The sequence below is a fragment of the Scylla paramamosain genome, chromosome 2 (assembly GCF_035594125.1).
Source record: "Scylla paramamosain isolate STU-SP2022 chromosome 2, ASM3559412v1, whole genome shotgun sequence".
NCBI lineage: Eukaryota > Metazoa > Arthropoda > Malacostraca > Decapoda > Portunidae > Scylla > Scylla paramamosain.
In genome coordinates, this window is record NC_087152.1 from 41,649,317 (window position 1) to 41,661,816 (window position 12,500).

Genomic DNA, 12,500 nt, shown 5'->3' on the forward strand with positions numbered 1-12,500 from the left:
TGTGTGTGTGTGTGTGTGTGTGTGTGTGTTTGACCTTCTAATTATGGGACTAAGCGTGTGTACCAAGTATTTGTTTGTTTGTTTGTTTGTTTTAAGTGCAAACTGTTAATATATCCACGTGTTTGTTTGTTTGTTTGTTTACGTTGCTTTCAAGATGGCGGTTGTTTGTTTTTTTCCTGTTTTGTTTACATTTGCAAGTCACGTGACCTTGTGTTTACATTTCAAAGTCACGTGGTTTTGTTTACATTATCTGGTCACGTGACTTTTTTGTTTACATTTGAAAGTCACGTGGTTTTGTTTACATTATCTGGTCACGTGACTTTTTTGTTTACATTTCAGTCACGTGGTTTTGTTTACATTATCTGGTCACGTGACTTTTTTTGTTTACATTTCAAAGTCACGTGGTTTTGTTTACATTACCTGGTCACGTGACTTTTTGTTTACATTTCAAAGTCACTGTGGTTTTGTTTTACATTGCTGGCATTGGTAACCACGTTTAGTCCTGTTTGTACGTTACGATAAAGGGGAGAGAGGGAGAGAGGGCTGTGTGTGTGTGTGTGTGTGTGTGTGTGTGTGTGTGTGTGTGTGTGTGTGTGTGTACCTTGCTATCTCGCCGAGAGAGAGAGAGAGAGAGAGAGAGAGAGAGAGAGAGAGAGAGAGAGAGAGAGGAGAGAGAGAGAGAGAGAGAGAGAGAGAGAGATACAGCCTACAATAGCCACTAGATAGACGGTAGTGTTTAACCACCTGACCTGAAACGATCCTCTCCAGCCCAAAAAATTCCCTCCAGCCCAAAAAACTTCCCTCCAGCCCAAAAAAACCTTCCCTCCAGCCCACAAAACCTTCTCTCCAGCCCAAAACATAACCTTCTCTCCAGCCCAAAACATTTCTCTCCAGCCCAAAAAGCTCCTCTCCAGACCCAAAAAAATTCTCTCCAGCCCAAAAAACTCCTCTCCAGCCCAAAAAAAACTCCTCTCCAGCCCAAAAAAACCTCTTTAAATAATCATAAAAAACTCCCCAAACACACCCAAACCTACCCAAAGCCACCAAAACACTCCCAAACACACCCACATTCCCTCTCTCTTATCTTCATTAGAGTGGAGATGGCCTGGCCCTCCCATTCCTGCCTCAGAGTCCTCTCCTCACTTCCCTCCTGCATCTCACTCACATTGGACAAGGACTCAAAAATATCCAGCATTAGGAAGTTCAGAAGGGCCCAGAGCTCCGCCAGGCTGTTCTGCAAGGGTGTCCCAGTAAACAGCAGCCAGTTCATGGGGGGAAAGGTGTTCAGGGACCTGTAAGGGGGGAGGGAGATGAATTAGGTTTTCAAGGTTGTTTTTGTGGTTCTAGTGACAGATTAGTGAGATTTCTGCATTGCTAACTGAAGAAAGTCTTTTAAAAGGCTCTAGATGAAGTGACAAGGGTTTTTAAGGGTGTTTTTATGGTTTTTGTGGCACATTAGAGTGATTTCTGCATTTCTAATGGAAGAAACTTGAGAGTTCTGCTACCTGTGTTTTAAAAAGCTGCAGTTGAAGTTACTGTGGTTTCAAAAGGGTGTTTTTAAGATTCTAGTGACAGATTAACAAGATTACTGCATTATTAACAGGAGGAACACTCTTTTAAAAGGCTCTAGTTGAAGTTGTTAGGGTTTTCAAGGGTGTTTTATGGTTCTAGTGACAGATTAATCACATTTCTACATTCCAAAGGCTCTACTTGAAGTTGCAATGTTTTTCAAGAGTGTTTTCAATATTCTAGTGAAAGATTAACAACATTTCTACATTCCAAACGCTCTAGTTGAAAGTGTAATGATTTTCAAGAGTGCTCTCTCTCTCTCTCTCTCTCTCTCTCTCTCTCTCTCTCTCTCTCTTTCCCCACACTCACTTGTGGTTCTTGAGTGTGTGTCCCTCGTCCACACACAAGTATCTTCAGGCATGCTGCTGGAGACCCCTCACGTCCCTGTTACCCTGTAGGAGTTAGGGCAGATTAGGGACAGACAGAAGCAGGGAGACACATTAAAGGTTATCAAACACCCAAAAAGACATCCTTAAATAACCAAAAAAACACACCAAAACATTTCACCCCTGACACAGCCTGACACACACCAAAAACACCCTTAAACACCCTTAAACACCCCTAACACATCAAAACACCCGACACACACCAAAGACGCCAAAGAACACCCCAACACCCCCCAAAACACTTCAATCACATCCTAACTTGACACACCTCTACACACCCAAAACACCCCAACATCCAAAATACCTCTGACACACACCAAAAACACATTTTCACCCACCAAAACACTCCAAAATGCCCCAAAACTTATCAAACCCACCTTAAATATCCCTAAAAAACCCAAAAAACAAAATTATACACACCAAAACACCCTAACACACCCCAAAAAACATCCCAAAATACCACAAAAATACCTCAAAAACACCCAAAAACATCCCAAAAATTACACAAACTATCCTTAAAAGGCTCTAGTTGAAGTTGTAAGGCATTTCAAGGGTGTTTTTATAGTTCTAGTGACAGATTAACAATATTTCTGCATTACTAACTGGAGAAACACCCCTGAGAACCCTGCTACCTGTATTTAAAAGGCTGCAATAGAAGTTACTGTGGTTTTAAAGGGTGTTTTTATGGTTCTAGCGACACATTAACAACATTTTTGCATTACTAACAGGAGAAACACTCTTTTAAGGATTTTCAAGGTTGTTTTTAAGGTTCTAGAGACAGATTAACAAAATTACTACATTATTAACAGGAGAAACACTCTTTTAAAAGGCTCTAGTTGAAGTTATAAGGGTTTTCTTGCAGTGTTTTTAAGGTTCTAGTGACAGATTGACCACATTTCTACATTCCAAAGACACTAGTTGAAGTTGCAAGGTTTTTCAAGAGTGTTTTCAAGGTTCTAGTGACAGATTAACATTTCTACTTTCCAAAGGCTCTAGTCGAAGTTGTAAGGGTTTTCAAGTGTGTTTTTTAAGGTTCTAGTGATAGATTAACCAGATCTCCACATCCCAAAAGCTGAAGCTGTAAGGGTTTTCAAGAGTTTTTAAAGTTCTAGTGACAGATTAACAACACACTCTCTCTCTCTCTCTCTCTCTCTGTCTCTCTCACACTCCCTCACACTTTCCCACACTACAGGGGGGAAGTCGCATCGCTCTACTCTGCCCGGATTTTGCACCACAGACGTGTTGAGGTACCGTTTACCCAATATTTAAAGTTTACCCAAAAAATAACAATAATAACAATAATAATTTGTTGTATTTTCGTTAATTTTTCAAAATATTTGTGTGTACGTGTGTGTGTGTGTGTGTGTGTGTGTGTGTGTGTGTGTGTGTGTGTGTGTGTGTGTGTGTGTGTGTGTGATTGACTGATTGATTGTTTATCAAATGCTCAAATTTTATATAAAAGTGTGTGTGTGTGTGTGTATGAGAGAGAGAGAGAGAGAGAGAGAGAGAGAGAGAGAGAGAGAGAGAGAGAGAGAGAGAGAGAGAGAGAGAGAGAGAGAGAGAGAAAGGCTGAAGACAGTCAGTTAGAGGAGAGTTGATGAGACGAAAAGCTGTTGATTCCACCCTGTCTCGAAGAGCAGTATGAGTGGAACCCCCCCAGACATGTGAAGCATACTCCATACATGGACGGATAAGGCCCTTGTACAGAGTTAGCAGCTGGGGGGGTGAGAAAAACTAGCGGAGACGTCTCAGAACACCTAACTTCATAGAAGATGTTTTAGCTAGAGATGAGAGGTGAAGTTTCCAGTTCAGATTATAAGTAAAGGACAGACCGAGGATGTTCAGTGTAGAAGAGGGGGACAGTTGAGCGTCATTGAAGAAGAGGGGATAGTTGTCTGGAAGGTTGTGTCGAGTTGATAGATGGAGGAATTGAGTTTTTGAGGCATTGAACAATACCAAGTTTGCTCTGCTCCAATCAGAAATTTTAGAGAGATCAGAAGTCAGGCATCCTGTGGCTTCCCTGCACGAAATGTTTACTTCCTGAGGGGTTGGACGTCTATGAAAAGACGTGGAAAAATGAAGATTGGTATCATCAGCATAGGAGTGAATAGGACAAGAAGTTTGGTTTAGAAGATCACTGAAGAATAATAGGAAGAGAGTGGGTGACAGGAGAGAAACCTGAGCAACACCACTGTCAACAGGTTCAGAAGACAGTGACCATCTACCGCAGCAGCAAAAGAACAGTCACAAAGGAAATTTGAGATGAAGTTACAGAGAGAAGGAAAGAACCCATAGATGGCTAGTTTGGAAATCAGATTTGTGCCATACTATATCAAAAGCTTTTGATATGTCTAAGGCAACAGCAGTCTCTGAAGGAGGATGACCAAGACTCACTAAGGAAAGTAAGAAGATCACCAGTAGAGCGGCCTTGACAGAACCCATACTAGCAATCAGATAAAAGGTTATGGAGTGATAGATATTTAACAATCTTCCTGCTGAGGAGAGATTCAAAAACTTTAGATAGGCAGGAAATTAAATCAACAGGATGGTATTCTGAGGGATTAGAACAGTCAGTCACCCTTTTTAGGAATAGGCTGAATGTAGGCAAACTTCCAGCAAAGAAGGAAAGGTAGATGTTGACAGACAGACAGCTGAAAGAGTTTGACTAGGCAAGGTGCAAGCACGGAGGCACAGTTCTGGAGAACAATAGGAGGGACCCCATCAGGTCCATAAACCTTTCAAGGATTTGGGCCAGCAAGGGCATGGAGAACATCATTGTGAAGAGTTTTAATAAGTAGCATGAAGTAGTCAGAGGGTGGAGGAGAGGGAGGAACAAGCCCCCTGATTTGTGGGCACAGATTCAGGATTTTTTTTTTTGGCAAACTTTTTTTTTCATGAGGGGTGGAGGGTGCAAACCTTCTCACCACTTTTGTGGCGTTCTCTATTTGTGAAGTGACACGACACAATTAAAAACTTTCGGATTTTTGAATTTTGGATAGAGAATTCTCAGCTGTACCAACAAAAGTATTGACCTGAATGTTGGTGCCTGCAGTCAAAACCACCAGTCAGTCACAAGGCTCCAGCTTCTTGCTTCTGAGTTACGGAAGTCTCCCAAGGTCTCTTCCACCCGCTGCTTGTGTTACCACCTGCGGAGAAACGCGCACATCTACACTCCAGTCGCTTGATGGATGCATTTGATTCACAACTTTGTCCAGAATTTAACCATTTACTATAACATTACAGCTGGAAACATTTATAAGCACATTCATGAAAGGAAAGAATTACAGTAGCAGAATGTGCAATTTCTAGCCAGTATACTGTATAGACATGGCTAGGAAAGAAAATAAATGCTTCATGTTGGTCTGGGAATCAGGAAAGATGTGATAAAAATAGTAGTTATAGTGTTCATTACCAGATGGATAACTATTTTGTCACACTCTTGTCTCTGGTAAAAGTCACTCACAAAAATGATGGACCCAGGGCAGCTCTTTTTTCTAATCAACATTTCCACATGAAGGGCAGCACTTCACTCTAAGGAAGGGAACCAAAATAAATCTCTCTCTCTCTCTCTCTCTCTCTTTCTGTTTAATAGGCTGTTTGGATAACTATTTCACTGGAGAGAGAGAGAGAGAGAGAGAGAGAGAGAGAGAGAGAGAGAGAGAGAGAGAGAGAGAGAGAGAGAGAGAGAGAGAGAGACACACACACACACACACACACACACACACACACACACACACACACACACACACACACACCTGGTGGAGCCTCTGTCTCATGGGTCCACACCATCAGTTGAAGCGCCGGCACCCTCTGAACTCCCGGGGACGCACAACCCCATCCTCTGGTTCTAGCCATTTTAATTCAATTACTACATGTAGTTTCCCCTGAGAGATTCCAAGTCCACCTGTTAAGGAGAGAAGTTCTTTGTCAGTATACAATGGATAACAATTTGCTACAAGGTTTCCTCTGACTACAGTAGAGCCTTACCTCTCCTACTACAAATAGTAGTAGTAGTAGTAGTAGTAGTAGTAGTAGTAGTATATGAATAAATAGATAAATAACTAGATAGATACATAAATTAATTAATTAATTAATTTTAAAAAAGGAGAAAGGAGATAAAGAAGCAAGACATGATACTTTAATGAATTTGTGTGTGTGTGTGTGTGTGTGTGTGTGTGTGTGTGTGTGTCCATTACTATAGGTGATATGAAGCATTAATCAAAGTGAGGCTAACATTTGGTGTTGCTTGTCCCGCAGTGGTAGGTTAGTTAGGTCAGGCCAGGTTCATCTGCTAACATGACTCATAACCAAACAGGTCACTGGTAATGCTTAAGAGAGCAGGTCATGGCATAACTCTTCATCAACACTGACAAACACCCACTAATTATTTCAAAGGAACTTAACTGTGTTCATAAAAGGTGAGGTAAGATTTATACATTTAAAAGTATCTTATCTGTGTGTGTGTGTGTGTGTGTGTGTGTGTGTGTGTTGAAGATAAACGTATCCAGTATGTCACAATTCTTCCCAAATATGAGACACCTGAAGAGGGAAAAGTGCAAGAGGAGAGACAAATACCTTTTCTCCTTTTTCTGAAGGAGTGACACGAGCCAAGGGCAACAAAAAATCCAATAAAAACAGAAATCCCACTGAAATGCCAGGCCTATAAAAATTTAGGTTTTATTATAGTTTAAGCCATTACACACTACGTGGTAATAACCTATTTCCTTCGTTTATTATTATTTTTATCTCCTTGCCTCGCTCCGGACCCGTGATCAGCTGTTTGTTTACATCGGAAGTGTTGCCAATCCACGGTACCTTCATTATTTTTTATATTTTTTTTTACATTATTTCGGCTTTTTATTTAGTCATACTCGTAATATTTAGTTTCAACGTAACCCGCATGACGAAATATTAACAAATGAACTCTTCCGTGAAATGAAAACCCGCCAAAATTCAACTTTTTAAAAAATATAAGCAGACTGATGATCCGGACGTCCGTATATATTAGCCATTATTTAATTTATTTCTCGTCACCATAAGTCACCCGTGGCAGTGAATGGAGCCACATGACTATGCTTTCATGTCCGCTGGTCAGACCTAACCGCCACTGCCTAGTTTAAGTCTGACGGAAGGTTTAACAGGCCAGGGGTGAGCTGCGGCAGGCTGGCCCGTCATACCTCACACCCCTTTATTTCCCTCACACACATTAATACACTCGTTACACACACTCATCCACCTACTGCCACTTACCTGTGCACAAATCACCCCAGTAGTCTGCTCCTCACACAACAAAACACTGTAAATTACGATAAATATTGAGAGACAGCAGATTTATTTATTTTTTATTGTCTTCCTCAGTGTACCTGGGAAACACCGTGCAGTGCGGTTGTGTGTGTGTGTCCTCTTTTCATTTAAACACCAGGGAACGGGACCACAGAGGCACAGGAGGTCAATTAAGGTGAGTTTAGTAGTGACAGGTAGCAGAGGTCTGGCTTCAACCTACGACACTACCTGGAAAACACTGGAAATACCTGGAAAATACTTGATACTTAATAGCAAAAGGGGAGAAGAGAAGAGAGAATATAATGCTATTTATCATGGAATAGAGGCGGACACACACACACACACACACACACATAGATATACACACACACACACACACACACACACACACACACACACATATATATACACACACACGCATACACACAGCTGAAATTAATCCAGAAAACAGAGAAATAACCTTCATAACAACCACAAATAATAAGGAAAGAGAGATAGCCAACCTTGTTTTTATCTGAGCCCCCTCCCAGCCCTCCCGCGGCCGCCATGATGGATTGCCAGAGTCTACCCCAGGTTCCAATATTCTTTCTATTTTCTTAACTTATATATTTAGGCTTTTTAACTAAGATTTTATGGTTTGTAAAAATATTTGGTGGTGTTTTGAGTGTTTTGCGTGCGAGTGTTAAGGGAAACATGTCGATTATGAGGTTGTTTCAGCGTAAATAAGTGTTGCTGTTTGCCGTTAAATTTTTCATACCGCCAAACATGATTTTTTATTTCAGCCGCTAGGCAAGATTTTATGGGCTCAAAAAATCGTTTATTGTTTTTTTAAATATGTTATGATGCTTTTGAGTGAAATACGTGGACTTTTAGAGGGGTTTTAGACCCGTTGAAAACTCAAAAAGTCGACATTTATAAATTATTTATTTATTTATTTCAGCTTCCGGTTAACTTCTGATTGTTTGTAAAAATAGTTTCGATTTTTTAAAGTGTATTGTGTTCGTGAGAAATGAGATTTGTGGACTTTGGAGTGTTTTTTTTTATCGTGTTTGTTCGAACACTTTTTCATATAGTTATTTAAATATAGCTTTATTATTACTGAAGCTTGGAATATTTTTATATCTCCAGAATTAATTTAAAATTATGCCCTTTCATAATATGTAAAGCATTCCGGCCTAGCTCCATTTTTGCGAGGGGTCATTTTCAAAATCATTTGCGTAACGTAAATATGGCGGACGTGACGTCATCAGCCGCCTTCATCCGGGGACCGAGACCCTGGACCTTCCCACCTGCCAGTGCCCTTCCATCAGTATTTAGTGTTATTTCCTATATTTTCCAGCTGTTTTCATGCATAGAGAAGAATAGAAAGAGGAGTGGATTCTTCGTTTCTGTGGCGTTTTAAAAAGGCAGGGGATGTTTTTTTTATATATTTTTTTATTTTTTTGTGTTTTTTTTTTAGATTTTGGTGTTTTTCAAGTTTGTTTGGGTAGAAATTGTTGTTTTTTCGCTGTCCTTGGGTAGGTGTGTGTCTCTTCTGGGGTGTTTTGAAAGGAAATTAAGTGTTATTTAAGTGTTTTGGCTAGAAATGTGTGTTTTTTGATGTGTTAAAAGAAAATCGCATGTTTTTCAGTGTGTTTGGGTAGAAATGTATGTTTTTTTGGGTGTTTTGAAAGGAAATCACGTGTTTTTTCAGTGTTTTTTTGCGTAGAAATTAATGTTTTTGAGCTATTTCTGACCGGTAATCAGTGTTTTCTTTTAGTACTGTTAATAGAAATAGCTGTTCTGGGCCGAATTTGTGTTTTTTGAGTATTAAAAGGAGAAAAATAGTGCTGCTAGGTGTTATTGGGCAGGAAAATTTGTGTTGCTAGGTGTTTTTGGGGAGGAAAATTGTGCTTCTAGGTGTTTTTGGGGAGGAAAATTGTGTTTGAAGGTGTTCTTTGGGGAGGAAAATTGTGCTTCTAGGTGTTTTTGGGGAGTAAAATTGTGTTTCTGGGTGTTTTTGGGGAGGAAAATTGCGTTTCTAGGTGTTTTTGGGGAGGAAGATTGTGCTTCTAGGTGTTTTTGGGAGGAAAATTGTGTTCCTAGATGTTTTTGGGAAGGAAAATTGTGTTTCTGGGTGTTTTTGGGGAGGAAAATTGTGTTTCTGGGTTGTTTTAGGGGAGGAAAATTGTCTTTCTAGGTGTTTTAGGAGAGTAAAATTGTTTCTGGGTGTTTTTGGGGAGGAAAATTGTGTTGCTAGATGTTTTTGGGGAGGAAAATTGTTTATGGGTGTTTTTGGGGAGGAAAAATGTGTTTCTAGGTGTTTCTGGTGTGTGTGTGTGTGTGTGTGTGTGTGTGTTGCCTTGTCTTTCGTTGTACAGATGCTTATGCAGTGTGTGTGTGTGTGTGTGTGTGTGTGTGTGTGTGTGTGTGTGTGTTGCCTTGTCTTTCGTTGTACAGATGCTTATGCAGTGTGTGTGTGTGTGTGTGTGTGTGTGTGTGTGTGTTGCCTTGTCTTTCGTTGTAGCCTTCAGAAAAAAAATATTAAAGTTTTTACAGTGGGAAAATTTTGGTGGTGAGTGAGAAAATGACTCAAATATTACCTCAAATTTAACCTGATGTGGTGGAGCCTCACACTCCTCAGCTGCCCCTAACCAAACCTAACCTAACCCAAAGAAGCCTACCCGAACTTCTGTCTGGTGCTTCCTCCTCCCCAAGACTGGCTATCTCGTGTCATAATCCCAAGCTAGCCTAACCAAACTCTACCTAACCTAACCTAAGCAATTCTAACCTAGCCAAACCTTATCTAAGCAAGCCTAACCTAGCCAAGCCTTACCTAACCTAACCTAACCTAACCTAAAGAAGCCTACCCTAACCTAACCTAGCCTAGCCTAACCTAACCTAACCTGCATCCTCTTCCCACGGCCCCACTTAACCTAACCTAACGTAACTTTCAGAGCAACGGCAACCCTCCGATCCGGCAAGCAGGTTGGCGGCAGCGATGGCGGTGGCGGCAGCAGCGGTGGTGAGGTGGACGGCAGGGACGGAGGGGCGGTACAGGCTGCGGACATCAAGGAGAAAGTGAGCAGGGTGTTGTGTTGGTGTGTGTTGCTAAGCTGAGGTGTGAAGTGTGTGGTTGTCAACGCGCTGCAATATTTGTCAGTCAAGGCTCATGCAACACTGCCTCCATGCACAAGTGTGTCGGGAAAGTGATTCAAAGTTGTAAACGTTTTATTGTTTTAGTTTATTTATTTATTTGTTTATTTTGTTTTATTTTTTATATATATAGGAGGGACACTGCTCAAAGCCAACTAAATACTACAAGAAAAAAATACTGAGATAAAATTAAAGATTAAAAACACCTCACTTAACCTAACCTAACCTAACCTGACCTGACCTAACCTAACCTAACCTAACCTGACCTAACCTAACCTAACCTAACCTAACCTAACCTAACCTATCCTAACCTGACCTAACCTATCCTAACCTGACCTAACCTAACTTAACCTAACCTAACTTAACCTAACCTAACCTAACCTAACTTAACCTAACCTAACCTAACACCCACAGAAGAACGTGCGGAGAAGCAAGGTGGCATTCAGCAGTGTGATCCTGGACCTGGTCGGCTTGACGGTGGTGGTGCCTCTGTCTCCTGCTCTCTTTGACTGTTACTCCAAGCACGACTCCAGCGGCTTGTATTCCTCTGTGCTCTCCTGTGTGACTTGTTACCAGCATATCATCGGCGTCCCTGCGAGGTTCCACTCTGTCTTGTTTGGTGGTATGTGGGTATGTTGCGTTTTGTATTGGTTTGTATATTTCTAGTTTGGTTTTATGATTATTTTTTTCACTTTTTTTATCCTGTTATCTATTTATTTATTTTTGTTTGTTTGTTTGTTTGTTTGTTTGTAGGGTGTGTGTGTGTTTGTTTGTGTTCCTGCTGTTCTATATTGCAGCTTGTTTTCTTGTTTTTGTTTTTTTGTTATTGTTATTTTGTGTTTTATTCCATTTCATTGTTCTGAAGGTGTTTTCAGGTATTTTTGGGGTGTTTTTGGGTGTTTTTGTATGTTTTTGGGGTGTTTTTGGGTGTTTTGGTGTGTTTTTGGAGTGTTTTGTGGTGTTTTGGTGTATTTTGAGGGTGTTTTGGTGTGTTTTTGGAGTGTTTTTGGGTATTTTAAGGGTGTTTTGATGTGTTTTTGGAGTTTTTGGGTTGTTTTGGGGTATTTTAAGGGTGTTTTGGTGTGTTTTTGGAGTGTTTTGATGTGTTTTTGGAGTTTTTGGCTTGTTTTGGGGTATTTTAAGGGTGTTTTGGTGTGTTTTTGGAGTGTTTTGGGATGTTTTGGTGTGTTTTTGGGTATTTTGAGGGTGTTTTGGTGTTTTTTTGGAGTGTTTTGGGATGTTTTTGTGTATTTTGGGGTATTTTGAGGGTGTTTAAAGGTGTTGTGGTGGTGTTAAATATTTTGTTTGTTTACTTTTTTTAGCTTTTTATTTTCTTATGCATTATTTTATTTCTTATTTATATTCCTATAGAGCTCCATTTTTTCTGTTTGCTTGTTTTGTTATTTGTTTGTATTTCCTTGTGTCTCTGAATGTGGTTAAAGAGAGGTGCAGTGTGGGTAAAGCATCATTTTCTTTTTCCTTTCCTCATTTCTTTACTTTTCCCTCTTATTCCTTCCTTTCTGTCATCATTACAAACCCATTCTATCATTTTCCTTACCATAAACAATCAAAACATCTTGACAATCTCATTTAAATCACTTTTTTTTTCATTATCATCTGTTCCTTTACACTTTCTTGCTTTCTTTCACTTATTAATTCACTACACTCCTCTGCTTGTGTGTTTGGGAGTGTTTTGGGGTGTTTTGGAGGTGTTTTAGGGCTGTTTTTGCAAGTGTTTTGAGGTAAATTGTCTGTTTTGGGGTGTTTTGGAGGTTCTAGTTTAACAGGCTGTAGTGGAAGTTACTGGGGTTTTCAAGGGTGTTTTCATGGTTCTAGTTTAACAGGCTGTAGTGGAAGTTACTGGGGTTTTCAAGGGAGTTTTCATGGTTCTAGTTTAACAGGCTGTAGTGGAAGTTACTGGGGTTTTCAAGGGAGTTTTCATGGTTCTAGTTTAACAGGCTGTAGTGGAAGTTACTGGGGTTTTCAAGGGAGTTTTCATGGTTCTAGTTTAACAGGCTGTAGTGGAAGTTACTGAGGTTTACAAAGTATATTTTCAAATCTATATTTTTACTGTGTAGCCAAATAATTATAATATAAAACAACAGAATTTATCAGTAACAATATTAT

The 12,500-nt window shown here is 40.1% G+C and overlaps 1 protein-coding gene and 1 long non-coding RNA gene across 2 annotated transcripts in view; one reads left to right on the forward strand and one right to left on the reverse strand.

The window, feature by feature from the left end:
• Positions 1-717: 717 nt before the first annotated feature.
• LOC135115382 (uncharacterized) lies at positions 718-6,635 on the reverse strand. Its single transcript, XR_010275977.1, has 5 exons — positions 6,531-6,635; positions 5,711-5,859; positions 4,988-5,101; positions 1,879-1,961; positions 718-1,292 (listed from the first exon to the last, which is right to left on the reverse strand). It is a non-coding gene; the product is annotated as an uncharacterized LOC135115382 (long non-coding RNA).
• A 570-nt stretch (positions 6,636-7,205) lies between these two features.
• Positions 7,206-12,500, forward strand: part of LOC135107517 (uncharacterized) — a 70,519-nt gene continuing 65,224 nt past the window's right edge. The window contains exons 1-3 of the mRNA XM_064017483.1: positions 7,206-7,413; positions 10,175-10,298; positions 10,788-11,003. Of these exons, the coding sequence (XP_063873553.1) occupies positions 10,998-11,003 (6 nt within the window). The 5' untranslated portion in view covers positions 7,206-7,413; positions 10,175-10,298; positions 10,788-10,997. The remainder of the gene's footprint in view (positions 7,414-10,174; positions 10,299-10,787; positions 11,004-12,500) is intronic.